Genomic DNA, 21,781 nt, shown 5'->3' with positions numbered 1-21,781 from the left:
TTCTCTTTGCTCCAACACATGCACCATGCACGCACACGCACACGCACACACACATTTTGTTTGATTTAGTCCCATTTCCAAGAGTTTAGTTTCCTAAAGTAAAAGGTATCATCTGCTTTTTAAACTTATTTTGAAAGGCAGTCTTCAGGAAAATGCCCTCACTTTTATTGTAGTTGCTAGAATAATAAGTGACCTTGGACAGGAAGAGAAAACAAACTAGGATGGAAGCTTAGGAGTCATTCAGAAAAGGCAGAGCTATGAAGTTAGTAGTGAACAACTTCTTCCCAGTGATAGTGACCACACACGAGTAAGGCACTCTAGAGGCGAGTTGGGAGCAGCGGCAACAGAGGGAACAGTAGACGCTGGACTTTTCTCATTGAGTAACCGTCAGTGGACTCAACTGAGGCATTTTTTGACTCTGAATCCCTCAGTCCTCCTTCTGTTGCTTTCCTTCCCCCCTTCTTTCCTTCCTTCCTTCCCTCCCTTCTTTTCTTCCCTGGCACCCCACTGCCTTCCCTCCTTGTTTCCTTCCTTTCCTCCCTATCTTCCTTTCTCATTTCTTCTCTCCTTCATGTACCTCAGTTACCCTTTTCACTTAATTCGATCTGGGCCACTTTGGGCACTAGTTCCAGGGACAGCATCAAGTCACCTAATGTGCATTCTCCAGACCATGCTATTATGACCAGCACGGTAGCTTCCCAGCTGCTTGGTGCAAGGAAAAGGTTCCGTTCCTGGCGGCCAGCCCCGCCCCCTCTCCCCACTCCAACACCGCAGCGGCGGCGTCAACCCGTCAAAGCCAACAGAGTCTGAATGTCACCAACAAGTTCCACCCCGTAGTAGCCGCGCCAGCCAACCTCGCCCGGTGAGCCTCGCCAGACCCCGCGCCCGCAGCCTGCGCATGGGCGCGCGGCCCGGGCTCCGGGTTATTCCGGGGATCACTGTGGTCACTGACAGCACTTCCTCCTCCCCGTGCCGGGGAAGCCCGCGTGGGACTCAGGCGGATGCGGGGCTGCACGCGCCGCCCTCCCCCACCCCGTAGCTCGCACACACGCCCTCTGCGCACCGGAGACACAAAGAGCGCGAGTGTTGAGCGCCCGACTGCGGGGGGCGGCGGGGAGGGCGCCCGGGAGGGGCGGGGGCGCAGCAGCCAGGGAGGGAGGGAGCAGGGCGGGGGCGGGGGCGCGGCGCCGAGAGCGTTCTTACCTGCCCCCAGGTTAAAGGAGATCCTGGCCTCCGCGAGGTACGGCGTGTCGCTCTTGGAGCGCACTCTCCGGATGGGCCGCCGGTCTATATCATCCTCCGAGGATGCCGCCATTAATGTGGGAGGCAGGAGCAGGGTCGCCCGGCGAGCTGAGAGGGAGAAGGAGACGGAGGGAGAGGGAGAGAGGCGGAAGGGGGAGGAGGGGAGAGGAAGAGGCTCGCACACGGGGGAGGGGGAGGGGAAGGGGGAGGGGAGAGGAAGGGAAGGGGTGGGGAGGGAGTGGGAAAGAGAGGGAAAAAGGAAAAAAAAGAGGGAGAGAGAAAGAAAGAGAGCAAAGGAGAGAAAGGGGTGAAGGGAGAGAAAGAAAATCCGTTAAGGATCTGTGGACTGGAGCAGAGATCAGGCTATCCCTGGCTGGCGCCCGGGGCTCCCCTAGACTCCTCTCCTAGCCACAGGGCCGAGGGGCCAGTGCTCTCGGCTGACACCCCGCCTCCCGTCTGCGGCCCCAGTTTCCAGCCCTTGGCACAGATAGGCTCATGCGAAAGGGACGACTCCAACGCAGAGATGCCCAGTCAGCACTGTGCCCTCTCCCGCCAAACGCGCTTACTCTGCCCAAGTGCACACTACGGTCTCCTTCACCCACAGGCTGCTCTATGTGAGCGTGCCGCGCCAGCAGTCCCAGCTCCCTGCGTGGAGTTACCACTCCTGGGGTGCAAGCCCGGGTCCCGCTGGTCATGGAGGAGGGCATTGTGCCCAGCCCAGCCCTCTCTACTCCCTTACTGTCAGCCAAGAGCTCAAACAGAAAGAGAACTAGATCTGAAATCCTCAGAAGTTTTCTTATCTGCCCCCTTACAACTTAGAGGTGGGGAGTGGAGGAAAAATGTCTACAAGTTTGGGAGCAGTTTGGCAGTAAGGTTTCTAGAGTTGGTATTTTGAATGTAAAGTAAGGCATATGCATGCAGAATTGAGTGGCCTTTTCTAACCACTAACTTCTGGGATGTGTTATCTCTACATAAGTACTCATTCATTTTAACCGAATTCCTCTTTATTTGGTCACTTAGAGCACAAAAAATAGTGTTTGGGTTGGACTTGTAGCCTCTACAACCTGGCACCATTGTTTCTGCAGGAGAGATGATCAAGGGGACTTTACATTTCTTTGAACGCCTGCACTGCCCCCTGCAACCCTCCCTGTAACACAGCAGAAGAACCTAGAAAGGTTTCTAGGGTGTGAATAAGAATGGTTTGATGCTCCTGCTGAACCTATTGATGGGCTAAACCCTTTAATGTTTGTCTTTCTGCAGCTGTAGGTACTTAGTCTTTTTGTGGCCTGAGTTTACCACTCTTCTATCTAATAAGTGCCCACCTGGAGTACACAGATTAAATCGTACCTTGGCTCCCTCCCTGCTACAAAGGGCATCTCAGTGTGGACTCAGGGGAAGTGCTGATCTGACTGTGCAAGCCCTCCCTCTCCACTTCAGCGGTCACTTCTAACTCTCCACTTGCCTTTTCTCATTCTAGAATCTTCTCTCTTCATTGGTCTTTTACTTTCACACATGCATAGTAACTACTCATTTTAGGAAAAATATACCTGCCTTTGGCCTTGCTGCTTCCTCTATCTGTACCATAATGTTTCCTTCCCATTCTGTTTAACCTTCCCATGGAACTCCTGGCCATCAGTCTCTGTTTTTACACTCCAATCTCGTCCTTTCATCCCCGTCATTGGTTTCTGTTGTTTTAAAAGCCTTCTATCCATGTCCTTCTAATAGTCAAAATTAATTCTTTCTTGGCTTGTCTGAAATACTTAGTAATCCATCATTCTTGAAATAATCCCATCCTTTGCTAGGCTATCTCCCTAATCTGATTTCTAATTGTTGGCCAGTTCTCTATGTTAATCTGAAACTGGTTATTCTGGCATTCAGAGCCCTCTACAACCTGTCTTTCCCATCCTCATCTCCCATTATTTACCTCCAGTCTGCTTGGAGCCACCCCAACAAATCTGGCTCATTTTTGTATCTGCACCTTTGCTTAAGTGACACACCACAAATTTCTTAACTATAAACATTTCCTGTTCTCTCTCAGAAATGTGAAGGACTAGCTCATTAGTTTATGGCATGAACCCAGCATATAGTAATTAAATTTTCAGCAAGTCTTTTTTGTTTGTTTTGAGACAAGGTCTCTCTCTGTCTCCCAGGCTGGAGTGCAATGGCATGACCTTAACTCACTACAGCCCTGACCTCCTTGGGCTCAAGCAATCCTTCCACCCAAGCCTCCTGAGTACCTAGGACTACAGGCATGCACCACCAAGCCCAACTAATTTTTTTTTCTTTTTTGTAGAGATGCAGTCTCAATATGTTGTCCAAGCTGATCTCACATCCTTGGCCTCAAAGGATCCTCCTGCCTGGGTCTCTCAAAGTGCTGGGAATACAAGCATGAGCCACCACAGCTGACCAACATTTATTTTTGAATAAAGTAAAGGAAGAGAGGGAGGGAGAGAAGAAGGAAGAAGAAAAAAAAGAAAAGAAGTGAAGGAGGGTTGTGAGTACTCATAACTAATGAGTGGCTGAACTGGGGACCAAATCCATGTATGCCTGATTTCAAATCCTATGCCCTTAACTAGTATTTGGATTTGCTAAGTATGTATATTTGACTGATTAGCCACCTTTCAGATTCACTTTTCTATGACATATGCCTCATTATTATGTCCCATTTATCACTGTTAAACATAGTTTTAAAGTGAAGGCCTCCTCTTCCAAGGGTGCAACGGAGTCCTATGGCTCATCAAATGAATTATGAAAGTTAATACTTTTAAAGGACTAACAGGCTGTAAACCAATCTATTGGTTACAACTTTCGGGTTCAGGTTCTTAAGGAAGTGCAAAATGTAAGGAAATAAACAATTCTAAATACTGTATAAATGGTGCCTCCTGTGAATTAATGCAATCTATTTGATTGTTCAGAATTTGGAATTCCCCATTCCTTTGTATTCTCATTCATCAGCCATGTCTCTGGAAAAATGATAAAGTCATCTGGAGGAATATCTACACTTAGCTCTGCCATTTCAGAGAAGTACCTCTTTGAATTTCTGTTTCTTATTCATTTAACATTTTAGAGGATTAGGAACTCAATATTGCTACCACTTTAGCTTTATCCTTCTTCAAAGGAGTTTAAATGCACTTTTGTATTATTTCATTATAGGCTATTTTATTATTGAAATAATTCCAGATAGCTAAACTCTTGACAAAAATGGGCATAGAAATACTACATTTATCTCTGTGTTGTTGTATTCTTTTTGAGACAGGCTCTCACTCTGTCACCCAGGTTGGAGTGCAGTGATGCAGTCTCAACTCACTGCAGACTCCACCTCCCCAGGCTCAAGCAATCCTTCCACCTCAACCTTCTAAGTAGCTGGGACCACAGCTACATGCCTCCACCAAGCCTGGCTAATTTTTATATTTTTTGTAGAGATAGAGTTTCACTATGTTGACGTAGCTGGTCTCAAACTCCTGGTTTCAAGCATTCCGCCCAACTCAGCCTCCCAAAGTGTTGGCATTACAGGCCTGAGCCATTGTGTCCAGCCTTGAATTCTTTTATCACATTTTTATTTCTAGTTGTTATCTTCCATTTCTTGACTTCTGTGATTTACTTTCTTTTTCTTTGTCTTTCATCTAATTTTTTCTATTCTCTTTTTACTTTGCCTTTCTTTTCTCACACCCTTCCTTAGTCTTCATAACAGTTCCACACAGTCAGTCCCTTTTCATGTATCCCCTGCTACCCTATACAAAGGACTCATTTTTATGGGCTTGTCCCAAAATTTCCACATTCTTTAATCTCTGGGACTCCTTTCATATTCATGACCTCTTTTCATAAAACATCCGGCTGCGTGACATCAGTGGAAGAACGCTAGGGGTAGGCATCAAGATGGTGGATGCCACTGCCAGTAGTGCTACTACCCCACACAAGTGACACTGGGCAAGTCACTCTACCAGCATGGGTCCCAGTCACCTCCGCTATAAAAATGCAAGGGTCAGATATCATGATCTTAAAGGCGCTGCCTAACTCCAATACTCAAGCGTTATTTGTAGCTATTCTTGTATCTCTGCTTTCCATAAATATCTGTGGTGTATTTTGTCTCTTAATCTAAGAAAATACATCGGTCCTTTGTAATGAATTATATTTAGAAAACCACATGACATCCATACTTCTACCCAGGTGATTTCCTATTTTTTAAGTCTATTTTATATAACTCTGCATCCTTTAGAATCTATTTTTCCCCCCATGCTGTTTCCATCATGTGACAACACCCACATGATTGTTTATATGTGTGCATATGTGGATATAGGCATCTGTACAGAAGCATTGAATTCAACTGTGACCTCAATGACTTCTAAATGTAGTTTTTATGCACCCTCCCCACCCCACTGCCACCCATGATTGCTTCTTTCTAAATATGACTCCTGACTTAGGAAGAAGGCATTTTCTCTTTTTCTTTTCCGAAAACCAGTCAACATTTTAACACTGTAGACTCTTAAATGTGTGTTATATCCAGAACTACAGCCAAAGAAAAAGAAGCAGCCCAACAGAGTGCTCAGGAAAATTACACTTCATACATCCATCTGCTATGGAAGAGGATGGAGGTGAGAAGGGGAGGGAGAAAGAAGGATGTGATATCCCATCCCCATTAAGAAAATTTTTCAAGTAAGTAAACCTTACCCTTTAAAAATATTACTCAAAATGTGTTTCTAGGACACCCCTACATCAGAATAACTTGTCATACTTGTTAAAATGTCTGTTTTTCAGGCCCCCAATCTGAACCTACTGAATCAGAATTTGAGGAGATGAGACCTGTATACCTAGATTTTCAAAAGACTCTCAACTCTATCCACTCTCATCACTTCTATTTAACATTATACTGGAGGTCCTGGCCAGGGAAGTAAGGCAAGTAAAAAAAATTTCCAGAGATATAATGATTGGAAGGCAAGAATAAAATTGTTGTTAGTCATATATGTTATGATTTTATACCTATGGAATTCACAAGAATCCACAGACTGTTAGAAATAAGTAATTTTCACAATGTCACTGGATATAATGTCAGTATAAATCATCATTTTTTTGCTGCTCTGCCTATGGAGTAGCCATTCTTTTATTCCTTTGGATTCTTAATAAACTTGCTTTAACTTTACTCTATGGATTTGCCTCAAATTCTTTCTTGGGTGAAATCCAAGAACCCTCTCTTGGGGTCTGGATCGGAACCGACCCCTTTCTGGTAACGTCTTCCTTATGAACTGTGAAAGGATGATATTGAGGAGACTCCAGACCCAAAGGAAATAGATTGCAGCACTGATTGGCCGATTTTGGAGTCAAGGAAACTTTTGTTTTTATTGACAACTTTTAACAATTGAGTAAAGTGTACTCCTGTGAACAAAATTTGGAGCACATTTCTTTCTCTCTTCCTGATTTCTCCAAAATTTGGAAACTATTTGTGAATATTCTTAACTTATGGCAATATAGTTGTTTGCATAAGTGCAATAAGAATCTGCATTCTTTTGCAACAGGACACAATTGGAGAAATTGGTTATTTTACCAAGGCTTTGATGGGATTGGCGTGGTTCCCTTTAAGGAAGCAAATTTGACTTATAGAGCCAATAAAAGCCCCTTGGGAAAACTGGCCTCATACCTTGTCTACACAGTACCTGTACAGGGCTCCTGACCTATGGTAAGTAAAGAATAACATTTTCTTTCAAAGAACATCTTTATTTCTGCCTTCATTTCATTGTGTACCCAGTAGTCATTCAGGAGCAGGTTGTTCAGTTTCCATGTAGTTGAGCGGTTTTGAGTGAGTTTCTTAATCCTGAGTTCTAGTTTGATTGCACTGTGGTCTGAGAGACAGTTTGTTATAATTTCTGTTCTTTTACATTTGCTGAGGAGTGCTTTACTTCCAACTATGTGGTCAATTTTGGAATAAGTGCGATGTGCTGAGAAGAATGTATATTCTGTTGATTTGGGGTGGAGAGTTCTGTAGATGTCTATTAGGTCCACTTGGTGCAGAGCTGAGTTCAATTCCTGGGTATCCTTGTTAACTTTCTGTCTCGTTGATCTGTCTAATGTTGACAGTGGGGTGTTAAGGTCTCCCATTATTATTGTGTGGTAGTCTAAATCTCTGTAGGTCTCTAAGGACTTGCTTTATGAATCTGGGTGCTCCCGTATTGGGTGCATATATATTTAAGATAGTTAGCTCTTCTTGTTGCATTGATCCCTAAGAATAACACTTTCTGACAGGCCCAGCAACCCCAGGTTATCTAGGGACCTCAAGAGGAGAGGAATCATATAGATATTTAATGGTACAAAGCCATGGCTGGGCTTGGCTTTAGAAAACTCTTATCTGAGTTTCTTTATGGAATAAAGTTCCATCAAAGCCAATTTAAAAGCCTATGTGAAAAGTAATTATTCTTGCTGCACTTTATACAAATAATCAGGGCAAGTATAAGACTAAGGTTTACTTTTGCAAACAAATTGGTTCTATTATGATTTGTCTTTAGCAAAAGTGGGAGACTGGAGAGAGAAAAATTATGTTTCAAGAACTGTGGTTCACCTGTTATTAGATTCTAGTCTCATCAGTTGTTTTTACGTTTGTTTTTTTTTTTTTCCTGCAATTTAGACTAACCCTGCTTATGCTTGTGAACTAACAAGTAATCTCTGGGTGCTGCTCAGAAGAAACAAAAGGGAATGGGTAATGCAACAATCTGGATTAATACTTTTAATTCTGGGCACATATTGGAATCAGCTAGTGACTCCATATCAGGTTGGTTCCAACAATTGCCCAGTTCATGGAAAGCCTTCTTATTTAGTTTACTTGGAATAATTTTCCTTTACTGTTGTGGAATATATTTGCTGTTGTACTCTTTGTGTAGGAATGCCGGATAAGCTTACTGAATATTTTCTTAAATTGAACACTTATTATTCTTCCAGATATCATCTTTTGCCAGATCTGAGAGTTATGAATGACCCTTGCCATATGTATGCTTTCTAACTGAGCTCCTCTCTACCCTGAGTACCAGAGACCCTAATAATTAGGAATATCATCACCCCTATTCAACCTGAAGCAGTTATGGAAGCTGGATCTTTGTCCTTCTACAACCCTTAGGATTAAGGGTTCCCTTGTAAAAAGGGAGGGGGAAATGTCAGAGGCATTTGAACCAGAGCAAATCCATCTGGAATAAGGGCTGGGTAAAATAAGGCTGAGACCTACCAGGCTGCATTCCCAGAAAGTTAGGCATTCTAAGTCACAGGAAGAGATATGAGGCTGGCACAAGATACAGGTCACAAAGACCTTGCTGCTAAAACAGGTTGTGGTAAAGAAGTCAGCCAGAACCCACCGAAACCAAGATGGCAACCAGATTGACCTCTGGTCGTCCTCACTGCTCATTATACGCTAATTATAATGAATTAGCATGCTAAAAGACACTCCCATCAGAGCCATGACAGTTTACAGATGCCATACCAACATCCAGAAGTCATCCTATATGGTCTAAAAAGGGGAGGAACCCTAAGCTCTGGGAACCGCCCACCCCTTTCCTGGAAAACTCATGAATAATCCACCCTTTGTTTAGCATATAATTAAGAACTAACAGTAAGTATAAGCAGCTGAGTGGCCCATGCCTCTGCCAATACAGTAGCCATTCTTTTATTCCTTTGCTTTCTTAACAAACTTGCTTTCCCTTTATAAAAACAGACAAAAAATCCCCCCAAAATCATTTTCTCTATATATTAGCAAAATTAGAAAATGAAAAATTTAAAGTACCATTTACAATAGCATCAAAACCATCAAATATCTATCAATAAATTTTTAAAAAGATAAGCAAGTCCTCTGCATGAAAAACTATAAAACATTACTGAAAAAAACTAAGAAGACCTAAGTAAGTGAAAAGTGAGATAATATGCAATAATCGTGCTCATGGATTGAAAGACACAATATTATCAAGGCATCAATCTTGTCAAATTGACCTATGGGTTCAATGTAATTCCAATCGAAATCTCAGTGGGTTTTTTTTTTTGGAATTTGACAAGCAGATTCTAACATGTATATGAAAATGCAGAGGGAGAAGACCAGCACAATCTTGACAAATAAGAGTAAAGTTGGAGGATTACAGTAGAAGATATCAAGACTTATTATAAAGACATAGAACACAAAAAGAAAGTAAGATAAACAGATCAACAGAAAAGCATACAGAACCTACAAACAGACCTAGATATGAACAGTCACTTGGCTATGACAAGGGTCCCACTACAAGATAGTGGGGAAAGGATGGACTTTTCAAGAAATAGTTTGTGGTTACGCAAGTATATATATGGTGGAAGAAAATAAACCTTGATCCCTGCCTCACACAAAATTAAATTCCAAATGGATCATGGACTTAAATATGAAAGGTTAATAGTAAAATTAAAGGTTAATAATAAAATATAATTAAAGGTTAATAATAAAATATAATTAAAGGTTAATAATAATAACATTTCTAAAAGAAAAATTTTCATAAAAGAGTATTTTTATGACCTTCAAAAAATTTTTAAGCAGGGCATAAAAATCACTAATCACAAAAGAATAGATAGACATGCTGATGCCATTAAAATTAAGAACCTCTGTTCATCATAAGACACCACTAAAAATGTAACATATTAAAGTATGTGAGATAAACAGTGCTGGTTGGGACATTTATTGCACTAAATGTTTATTTAGATAAGATAAAATATTTCAAATCAATAATGTAAGTTTCTATCTTAGAAACTTAAAAGAAGAAGAAAAAATAAATCTAAAGCAAACAGGAGGTAAGAGTTAATAAAGATAAAAGCAGGTAAAGGAAATTAAAAATTTTAGGAGTTGAAAAATAAATGAAACAAAAATATCATTTTTCCAAAGAAAAAAATCAATGATTAATTAAACTCCAGCAAGACTTGTAAAATTAAAAAAAGATATGAATCATCAATATCAGGAATTAAATAGGAGTTATTACTATGGATCCTAAAACTATTAAAAGGATATAAGAGAATAAGAGAATATTACAAGCATCTTTCTGTTTATATATTCAAGAACTCGGTAAAAATAAACTACATGCCTACTTAAAAAAAAGAAAAAAAATGAGAAAGACACCATTAGGAGATTGGAAAAGCAAGCCACAGACTGGGAGAAGATATTTTCAATACATATTTAACAAAGGACTTATAACCAGAATATGTAAAAGATCTCCTTAAACAGCAACAAAAAGATAGCTCAACTCAATTTTTTTTAAATGGACCAAAAACTTGAACAGACACTTCATACAAAAAATGATTTTCAAATGTTCAAATAAGCATATGAAAAGATACTCAGCGACATTACTTAGAGGTAGATTCAAATTATAGCCTCAATGAGGCTATAATCTGGCTAAAATTTTAAAATCACTTAATGCCAGTATTGGTGAGAATAAGGAGGAACTGGAGCACCCATGCAATGCTGACGGGAACATCACTTGTAAAGATCACCTTGGAAGACTTTGTTTACATAAACATGGGTAAACATACTAGACCCATGACATGGACCAGCGTGTCCACAGCAGATTTATTCATAATGACCCCAAACTGGGAACAATCCATCAACAAGAAAATGTATAAACATAATTGTAATGTCTTCATACAGTGTCAGACATAAAAAAAAAAACTACTGCTACATGCAGCAACAAGGACGAATCTCTTAGATATGATGTCGAACAAAAGATGCAAGCCCTGAAAGACTACATACCACATGATTCCATTTACATGAAGTTCAAGAATAAGCAAATCTCATATACCATAATAGAAGGTTGATGAGAGAGATGTCTTGGAAGGAGCACAAAGAAATCTTTGGAAATGTAGAGAATTGTATGTTGATTTGGGTCGTGGTTGTACTTTTTAGAAAAGGTGATAACTTTTGTAAAAGTTCAAGTCACATATTTTATATTTGTGCATGTTGCTCTACACATGTTATATATCACTAAAAAATAAGGCACGGTAAAGTGGCCCATGCCTGTAATCCCTTTGGATTTACTTTGGGAGGCTATGGCAGGATGATTGCTTGAGCCCAGGAGTTTGAGACCTGCTTGGGCAACATTGCAACACTCCATCTCTACAAAATTTAAACATTAGCTGGGCATGGTGGTACGTGCCTGTGGTCAAGTTACTGGTGAGGCTGAGACAGGAGGATCACTTGTACCAAGAGGCTGAGTCTGCAGTGAGCCATTTTCGTGCCACTGCACTCTAGCCTGGGCAACAGAGTGAGACCCTGTCTCAAAAATAAATAAATTAATTAATTTATTTATAAAAAGCTTCTAGCTTATTAAGATGCAGAAATCAGTTTGAGAATTACTGCATTTAAGGTAAGTACTAATACTTAGAAAACCACAGTATTAATAAATATGTAATTTAATTAATCAATTAAAATAATCTATTGATGACTTGGGCTATCTTTATACATATCAGCATTTCACTATTTCAAAATTCTGTCTTTTTTTGGTGTGTCTCACCCTCATTTTTAGGCTATCATCATATCTATTTCTGATAATGATGATCTTTTAAAGATTCAGGTCCCAGCATTTTGTGCTGCATTAAAAATAACAGAACATTAGATAACTGAATTGGAAGTATATGTAAGGCATAAGAAAAGAATGATGACGGTGGGCTTCTTGCTGTGGACAGTTAAGCCTTACTATGTCTTGTTAAAACAGCATTCCCCAAAATGCAGAGGACATGTCACAAGAACGCAGCACTCAGCTTGAAGGGGCTTATATGGGCCAAATCTGTGACAATTTGAACACAAAAACAATGAAGTCCACTAGTGAATAATAAACCATTATATATGGGTACTCATTAGTTTTGATAATAAATGGATAGATTGAAACTGGTTTAAAAAAACATAAATAATATAATAAATTCAGGATAGGGGAAGGCTCTTGGTTTTGTTTGTTTCTTTTTGTTTTTGAGATGGAGTTTCACTCTTGTCGCCCAGGCTGGAGTGTAGTGGCGTGATCTTGGCTCACTGCAACTTCCGCCTCCCAGGTTCAAGGGGATTCTCCTGCCTCAGCCCACTTGAGTAGCTGGGACTACAAGCACACACCATGACATCTGGCAAATTTTTGTATTTTTGGTAGAGACAGGGTTTCGCCATGTTGGCCAGGCTGGTCTCCAACTCCTGACCTCAAGTGATCAGCCTGCCTCGGCCTCCCAAAGTACTAGGATTACAGGAGTGAGCCACTGCACCCAGCCTGGCTCCCGCTTATACTAGAACGCTGAGAGCTGGCTCGTCAACGTGGAGGAAGTGCCAGAAGTTGAAAAATCATCATTTTGCAGCCATCATAGTAAAGATCAAGCACGAACAGATAAGGGATGCTAACTCTAGGTGAAAATTTTTAATGATGGGCGGGATATTTTCATGGCCTTAAAGTTTCCCCCCATACACTTATTAGTTTCAAAGTAGACACGGGACAGCACCTTCACTGAGCAATTAAAATTATCATCACCATTGAGGGATGAATGGACATTGGATGCCTCCAGAAGTGATGTCTAGGGAAATATATAACCACCTTTGGAGCACCCCAGATTAGAATGCATAAACATAAGTCTAATCATGAGAAAATGTTAGACAAAATTAAAGGGAAAGGAAACTATATTTTTTTTCACAAATGCCAATGTTTTTGAAGACAAATTAAGGGTGTGAAAGTATTCCAGATTAAAGAAGGCAAAAGAAGACTGCCCCTAGACCAGTACTGGATTCTAACCTTAGACTGAATTGACCCTAGACTAGTTCCTGTCCTGGAGGAGGAAAGTGCTTTAAAGGACATTTTTGGGTCAACTGACAAAATTGAAATACAAGGAGCAGATTAAATTAAAGTATCAATGTGAAATTTATTTCAGGTGATAGATGCACCGTGGTTATAGAAGACACTATTCCCATTCTTAAGAAATGGGCCAGGCATGGTGATTCATGCCTATAATCTCAGCATTTTGAGGGAGGATCACTTAAGGCCAGGAGTTTGAGACCAGCCTGTATAACATAATGAAACTTTGTTTCTATAAAAAAAATTTAAAAAATTAGCTGGGCTTGGTGGCACACGCCTGTAGTCCCAGCTACTTAGGAAACTGAGGCAAGAGGATCGCTTGAGCCCAGAACTTTGAGGCTGCAGTGAGCCATCATCATACCACTGCACTCCAGCCTGAGTGACAGAGAGAGACCCTGTCTCTTAAAAAAAAAAAAGGAAAGAAAGAAATACACAGTAAAGTATTAGGAATAAAGGATTATGATGGTTCAGAAAAAATCAGATGTATATATATATATATATATATATATATATAGTCATATATAAAATCACATATAAAAATACACACAATCATACATATATGTTTCCCCCTCATCTCTCTCAACACATATGTGTGCGTGTGTGTGTGTGTATAAAACAATATCTCCTCTCTATATATACAATCATGTGCCGCATAATGGCATTTTGGTCAATGGTGGATCACATATACAATGGTGGTCCTATAACTATACCATAGTTTTACAGTACCTTTTCTATATTTAGATACACAAATACCATTGTGCTGCAGTTGTCTAAACTATTCAATACAAAAACGTGCTGTGCAAGTTAGTAACCTAGAGCAATAGGCTGTACCATATAGCCTAGGTGTGTAGTAGTCTATATCATCTAGGTTTGTTTAAGTACACTGTGATGTTCATACAATGACAAAATTGTCTAATGACACATTTTGCAGAATATATCCCCATTGTTAAGAAACATGTGAATGTGTGTGTATATATGTGTAAAGTATATATGTGTATATGTATATACATATACATATATACACAGTGTAAAAATGAGTGTGTATGTGTGTATATATTTTATGTGTGTATGTACACACAGATACGCACACAGACACATTTTACACTCCTCTCTAGATGAATAGATCAATAGAGACAAGAGAGAGCAAATGGAGTAAAACGTTATTAATAGGTGAATCTACACTTGATCTTAGCCAAAAGGCCGAGAAGCAATTTTTTAATAGGTGAATCTGAGAAAAGAGTACATATCTATTCTTTGTACTATATCGTTTTTTCAAATTTTTGTATTTTTAAATTATTATTTTTTAAGTTAAAAAGTGATTGTAAAAAAATGTTTATTCTTTTCTATTTAGGAGAGTTTCCAAAGGTTAGAGATGATGCCCCATCCTTACTTTTAAGTTTTTCTGAAATATTATAATTGTCAGATAGTCCCACAGGCTGTGGACAAATATTGATATTAATATTTGCCCACAGATATTGCCCGCAGATTGATAATACTGTGGACAATATTGATATTAAGGGTAATATGTCCTAGACTTACTGGCAGTCTTTGAATTTTTGTATTGATTCTGGTATATTATAGTCAGGCAGATTTAGAATCTGGGCTGTATAGATAAATTATATCTCACCATTTTGCACATCTAACATGAGTTAGAAATATAAGAACTTTCACACCTCATAATTAAACCTAGTACAATATCACTAATTATAGTGGCAATATTGAAAATCATTCATGAAAAGCTACAAAATGCAAATGATGGGGATGAATATCATTAACTATAATAACCCAACTTTCAGTAATAACTTGCTAATCTTAAATAGGTTTCACAAAAATATACCAAAAAGTTTTTTGGACTTTTTATTACAACTAAATTTAGTACATAGATCCTGGAACATTTTTCTTTTTCTATGCATATGAATACTTTGCTAGAAAACAAAACATCTGAGGAAATGTTATTGGTACATCTCAGTTCTCTCTGCTTAAACTTGTCATTAAAGGAGCTGTGCACTACACAAAGTTCTGATATTTGTTCCCTTTTATATATGGCTGATTCTGTGGGCTACACAGGGAGAGGAGGTGGCTGCCTTGTTTCTACTATTGCAGCTCAGGGTTCCAGCTCTACTGTGTTCCTCTGGGCCCCAACTTAGGTCTTTAATGTTGCACAGCTTCAGGGATACATCATTCACTTCATAGGAAGAATCAGGTCTACAACTTGTGCAGCCATATGTTGAACGACATAGCTCCCAAAGAGATGGAAGCCAGCCCTGTTTCCTATAACAATATGGGTCTAATATTGACTTTGCTCTAACTCTTCTTTAAAGTGTGAATACCTAGCTTTTGTTGCCTGTATATAGATGAATGCAAGACAATTCAATCGCTACCTAACATTGGTATGGTGACTTCTCTCCCAGAGAGCCTACATAATTATGCAATATTGTGCCTAATTTTGAAACCACTTGATGATGTGAGACATATTAACAAAAACTGTTTAAGGGTATGAGCTATGTTCCCTCTTTCTTTTGAAATTGTCCTGCCCCTGTAAAAACATGTGTATTGCGGTAGCCAGCTTCCAAAATGGCCCTTGATGAACCCCGACTCTTGGCACTCATGCCCTTGTGTAGTCTCTTCCTACACTGAATTAGTCTTGGTCTCTGTGACCACAAGAATATGCTATAAGTGATAGTATATCACTTCTGAGGTTAGGTCATAAAATGTCTTGTGGCTTCTGCCTTGCTTCCTTTTTGGGATCTTGCTTTGGGGAAGGTCAGTTGCAACGTGATGAGACACACCAGCAGCCTATGGAGAGGCTCATGCAGCAAGGCCTCAAAGCCTCCTGCTAGATGTCATGGGCATGAGCCACCTTGAAAGCCTCAGTTAAATTTTCAGCTAACTACAGCCCCAGCCAACCTCGTGACTGTCACCTCAGACCCTAAACCCAAACAGCCCGGCTAAGACTCTCCTTAATTCTTGACCCACAGAAACTGTCAGATAGTGTGTTTGTTGTTTTAAGTCACTAAATTTTGGGATAATTTGATACACAGCAATAGAAAAGTACTAACTGTGGGTTCACAATGGACTCAGAGCATCAATTGTTAATGCCTAATACTATCTATGTCTATCAGAAAACTGAAATCTTAACCAGTTTGATTGAACTATTAGCAAATTTTAAGACAGAAAACAAAAATTAAATGACAGCACAAATCCTTCCAGTGAAAAACCTTTCTTTTCCTTCTCCCCATCTTAACATATCTAAACTCCGCCCATCCTCTATGGCTGAAATGTTTTTATTCCTGTCTCTAGTACCATCATAAGACTACAGTAACTTTCTCTTCCTTTGTCTCTGCTGACCTTGTGGCACTTTATAATTTTCACTTGTATGAATATGTTAACAAAATAATGTGGATATTATTTTTCTTCCAAACAATAGGAAGTAATGGTTCACAGTACAATCTTTGAGGTTAGCCTTCCTGAGTTTGTGTCCAAATGTCATACTTAATAGTTAGATGATTCCATGCAGGTCACTTACCTCTTATGCATCTATAAGATGGGACTAACATAGTACCCACAACTTGGGGCCATTACAAGAATTCAGACATATAATTCAAGCAGTCTTTGGCAAAGGAAATTCCTGATAAACATTTATTATGTTAAGACTATTATTACTAGCCAGCTCCAAGCAAGGCTGTGGCTGAGAAATTAAACCTTGGCATAATTCCCAAGCTTATTAGACCTTGTAAAAAAGTTAGTGAGCTCTCCAAGCTTTGGTTTCCTTATATGTAAACTAGAAATAAAATAAACTCTCTCACTGGGCCTTGGGAGGATAAAACATTATGTAATAAATGCAAAACACCTAACATAGAGCCTGACAAATGGTAGGCGGGAAACAAATGTTCATTGCTTCCTTTCCTCCCAGTTTCTTAAAGTAGACACTGTGCAGAGGGGCTGGGGGCTGGCTGCTAAATCATGCTAGATGCAGAAAAAGAAAATGTGCTTCAGGCTTTGTATGTTGAACTGAGTTGGGCAGAGACCCAAGAAGATTTCTATTATTTAAATGTTGAGCATTCCTTGTTTAGATATAGAAGGCACTTTTCCAATCTTATTTGATAGTACAGGTAGCATTAAGTTTCATATATTTTGATTTTATGTCTTCCACGTGGCTAATTTTCAATATAGTTGCTATAATTAATGACATCATTTGAAATCTAAAGGTTCTAGTATTTCTAATTCATATTCAGTGTACACACAAGTGATATATACTTGGACATATCTTTGCGTGGCAAACTCCTGGGCTTGGTTACTTGCAAAATAACTTCAGAGGCAAAGGCTGCAGGGGCTTTAATCCTATTTGAGCCCCATATACAAGAAGACAACAGGATGCAGAAATATGGGCACAGATGAGACATTGAGAAACTGGGTTCTGGCTCCTGCTCTGCTACCATCTACCTCCATCTGGTTTAGCCAAGCTATTTCTCTCCAGAAAGGCAGGATATTGCAGGGGAAAGCTGTGAAGCCAGAAAGACTCATGTTTGAATCCTGGCTTTACCTCTTCATAGTTTTGTGGTATTCGGTCAGTTTTTGATCATTCTGAGGTTTAATTTCTTATAAATTGGGGGCAATAATATCTAACTCATAGGTTTGTAGTTTCAAATGAAAGAAGTATGCATAGTTTCTGTTATATGTTAGGTATTTAATAAACAGCATTTGCTTTTCCTGTCTTCCCTAAGCCTCAGTTTTACCACCTGTAAAATGAGCTAATTAAATTAAGTCCCTTCCAGCTCTGATGTCCTATTATTGTAGTAATTATACTGTTAAAGGAAACATTACAAATATCCTATTAAATGAAACATAACAAATATCTGGCATTTGCTCGTGATACATAATAAAATGCATCTGTCTATAATAAGGAGAAGACATATTGTGCTTGTGGAGGGGAAAGAACATAAAAATTTCTAAATGTATGAGTCTAAGAAGGAAGAACCATCCAATATAGATTACATAGATATTTTATTTGCATTCTGTTGTGTCTACAGATGGGCTGATGACAGTGATTAGATCATGAGGTATTAGTCAGAGACTCTGTCTAGTAAATAATGGCAGAACAGATCCAGGGACATCAACCCAGCTGGCAAAGCACCCGTTGGGAAAAAGCAAAGCATGGTTGACCTTTCCATCATAGCCCAAACTGTGTCTGATTATTTCATAATTCAGTTAGAATGAACTACTTCAAGGTAAAAAGAATTATTTTATTGTTTAAATTAAGATATAGAAAAATTAAAAGCAATAAATCTGAGGAGCTTGATTTAAGTTTGAAAAATCTGTGTGTGCCATGGAATACTACACAGCCGTGAAAAGGAATGATATCATGTCCTTTGCAGGGACATGGATGAAGCTGGAAGCCATCATCCTCAGCAAACTAACACAGGAACAGAAAACCAAACACTGTGTGTTCTCACTCATAAGTGAGAGTTGAACAATGAGAACGCATGGACACAGGGAGGGGAACAACACACACCAGGGCCTGTTTTGGGGTGAGGGGTGAGGGAAGGGAACTTACAGGATGGGTCAATAGGTACAGCAAACCACCATGACACATGTATACCTGTGGAACAAACCTGCATGTTCTGCACATGTACCCCATTTTTTTTAGAACTAAAGAAAAATAAATAAATAATGAAAATGTCTTAAAATAAACAACACACACACACACAAATCTGTGCATGCCCATGTGTGTAAAAAGAATATAAGACTATTCACCAGGTTGTAAAGAATACCTCCTTTTAGATGATGGGGCTAGTTGAGTTTTGTTTTGTTGTTTGCCTATATATTTTAAAATTTTCTATAATTACTATATGTTGCATTGCTAGTGAGAGGGAAAAACAAGTTATGTGTATCGTAAGAAACTCCCATGGAGACTCGGGCAGGTTTCCCTCCTCCCCCATCTCCCAGGAACTGCAAGCAAATCACATATTCTGCAACTCAGTATAAGGGTTAGAGGCCCCATCATTCCATTTTGATAGTTTCCCAAATAAAAAAAAAAAAGGTAAAACTTTCCTTTAAAAAGTTGAACCTGAGTATAATAACATAAAATGTCTCCATTGCCACATTTGTATCACACAACATTGAGACATTCTTCCTTTGAATGTGTGGCGACATGTGAGCATCTGTCCGTCCCCACATGCCTGTATGTGGATGTCTTTGCTAGTATTTCCATGGTGTCCAAAATAACATAGGACCACCAGTTGCAGTAGGAAGAATCCAAAAGCTCAAGATTATAATTCTGGCTCCATTACTAATAGCTGTGACCTTGGGAAGTCACTTGATTGTTAGAAATATAGATGGCTTCATCTGTAAAATGGGGTCAATATCATGTGCCAAATAAATTTCCTTTTTATAGATAAAATGAGACAATAAATACAAAGCCCTTGGCACATGGTCTGAGTCTGCTTACTCTCATTTTCTTTTGCAATTTCAGTGTACATATCCAGATTATTAAGCTAGCATCAGATATAAGGCTAATGCAAAAATATCTCTTGCAGTGTGATGTTTGGAATGTGGTTTTGCTTTTCAGAGACAAGAATTCAATTGGGCTAAGCCAAGTAGTTTCTTCTCTGCCTGTCACCTATCAAATTTAGTCACAAAACAGTGCATAATCAACTAAATGAAACAGAATATATTACTGCTTGGGTTTTAAAATGGTAATATGGCCGGGCATGGTGGCTCACACCTGTAATCCCAGCACTTTGGGAGGCCAAGGCGGGCAGATCACAAGGTCAGGAGTTCAAGACCAGCCTGGCCAACATGGTGAATCCCCATCTCTACTGAAAATACAAAAATTAGCCAGCCATGGTGGCGGGCACCTGTAATCCCAGCTACTTGGGAGGCTGAGGCAGGAGAATTGCTTGAACCCGAGAGGCAGAGATTGCAGTGAGACAATATTGTGCCACTGCACTCCAGCCTGGGCAACAGAGCAAGACTCTATCTCAAATTAATTAATTAATTAATTAAATAATTTTAAAAAGGTAATATTCTGCATAGTATTCCATGGTGTATACGTACCACAGCCATAAGAAAGAACAAGATCATGTCCTTTGCAAGGACATAGATGGAGCTAGAGGCCATTATCCTTACCAAACTAATGCAGCAACAAATACCGCATTTTATCACTTTTAAGTGGGAGCTAAATGATGAGAACACATGGACACATAAAGGGGAACAACACACACTGGGGCCTATTGGAGGCTGGAGGGTGGGAGGACGGAGAGCGTCAGGAAAAATAACAAGTGGATACTTGGCTTAATACCTGGGTAATGAAATAATCTGTACAACAAACCCTCATGACACAAGTTTACCTATGTAACAAACCTGCACATGTATCCCTGAACTTAAAATAAATGTTTTTAAAAAGGAAGGTCCATTTTTAACCAGCTCTAGCTGAATTCCCTTTTTCCTCTTCCTTTACAGCATTTTGGAACAAGCTATAGTTATATACAATGATTGAGCTGCATTGAGTTTTTTGTTTTTTTTTTTAATCGTGTGTTTTTTTTAATGACCTTATAAGTGTTAACTGAGAATTTTGCTTATTATAAAAATACAAGCCAGAATTTGCAATAATCTTAGTGAATTCAAACATTTGGCTCATATAAATATTTCAAATAGAGTATTAATTGTAAGTACTGGTGCTAGGAAGAAAATTTTGTATTTATAGAAGAAACTTTTCATTTAGAAAATATGTTTTTATAAACAATCTCCCAATCTTCTAAATAATGTGAAAGGAAAATAAAAGGCCCAGTAAAACCACATATTCAGAGGCCAATGTAAAACATGTTAGTGAAATTATTTTAGGAGTTGCCGAGGAATATAGAATATTTTGGATGGTTTTCCAAGATCTCCATACCAAGCTTTAGATCCACGGAACTTATTCCATACTGGTAATCTAGGCTTGGCTATTCCATAGGATCTCCAAACTCAATATGCTTTAAATGGAATTTCTTTTTCCTACCTTCTTCTTGGTCATCCTCCTGCATTCTTCTCAGGGAAGGGCTGCATCATTCACCCAGCAGGCCCAAAGGTAATATCGGGGTGTGGGGGGGCATTCAAAGAACCTCTCTCTCACTTTCTGTCTACCTACTTTGTCACCACATAATCAGGAAAAAAATCTTCTTAATATCTCTAGAATCCTCTCCCCTTTTGAATTCTGTCAGTCAGTTCCCTCTTTAGGCTTTCTTCTTGTTTGAGTCACTGCAACAGCCTCCTTATGCCTCTCCTAGCCTCTGGTCTTCCTCCCCAGTGTGTCCTCTATATTAATGATCTCTATAAAAGCAGACCTGATAATATCTCCTCTGTATTCGCTGCTTTAGTGGATTCAGTATCAGCTTTGGGATTCCTTGGTCTGGCATGGAACAGCCTCACGTGCCATGACCCCTGCCTGCTGTTCTAGTCTTCTCTTATGCCATTCTCCACTTCTACAATATAACCTGTCAGCCTAGGCAGAGTCTAACACGTGCAGTTCCCCAGATGGATCACCCTCTTCCCATGCCTGTTCATGCCTTATCACAGGCCACTTCACACAGCCCAGAGTATTCTTTTTTATCCTCCCTCAAATGCAAGCGAATTGTCATCTCACCTTGAAGCCAACTTAGAAACAAAGCTGCATCGGTGATAAACTATAGAGTTTGCTCTGATTTCAGAGAAAATCAATCAGTTTAGCTAATGTTACCCAGAGGCAGAATGATACAGAGGAT

General features: G+C 39.5%; 1 protein-coding gene and 1 pseudogene across 5 annotated transcripts in view; both read right to left on the bottom strand.

Annotated features, from left to right (window-relative positions):
* PHACTR1 (phosphatase and actin regulator 1) overlaps window positions 1-21,781 on the bottom strand; it is a 574,022-nt gene that overhangs the window by 539,681 nt on the left and 12,560 nt on the right. For all 5 annotated transcript variants that reach the window (XM_054490800.2, XM_054490801.2, XM_054490802.2 and 2 more), the window contains one exon: window positions 1,204-1,350. In XM_054490800.2, coding sequence (XP_054346775.1) covers window positions 1,204-1,350 — 147 coding nt within the window. The remainder of the gene's footprint in view (window positions 1-1,203; window positions 1,351-21,781) is intronic.
* LOC129039838 (U2 spliceosomal RNA) lies at window positions 14,094-14,252 on the bottom strand (annotated as a pseudogene).

The sequence above is a fragment of the Pongo pygmaeus genome, chromosome 5 (genome assembly GCF_028885625.2).
Source record: "Pongo pygmaeus isolate AG05252 chromosome 5, NHGRI_mPonPyg2-v2.0_pri, whole genome shotgun sequence".
Classification (NCBI taxonomy): domain Eukaryota; kingdom Metazoa; phylum Chordata; class Mammalia; order Primates; family Hominidae; genus Pongo; species Pongo pygmaeus.
Note: the sequence above shows the minus strand (reverse complement) of the source record. Positions and strands in the feature narration are given on the sequence as shown.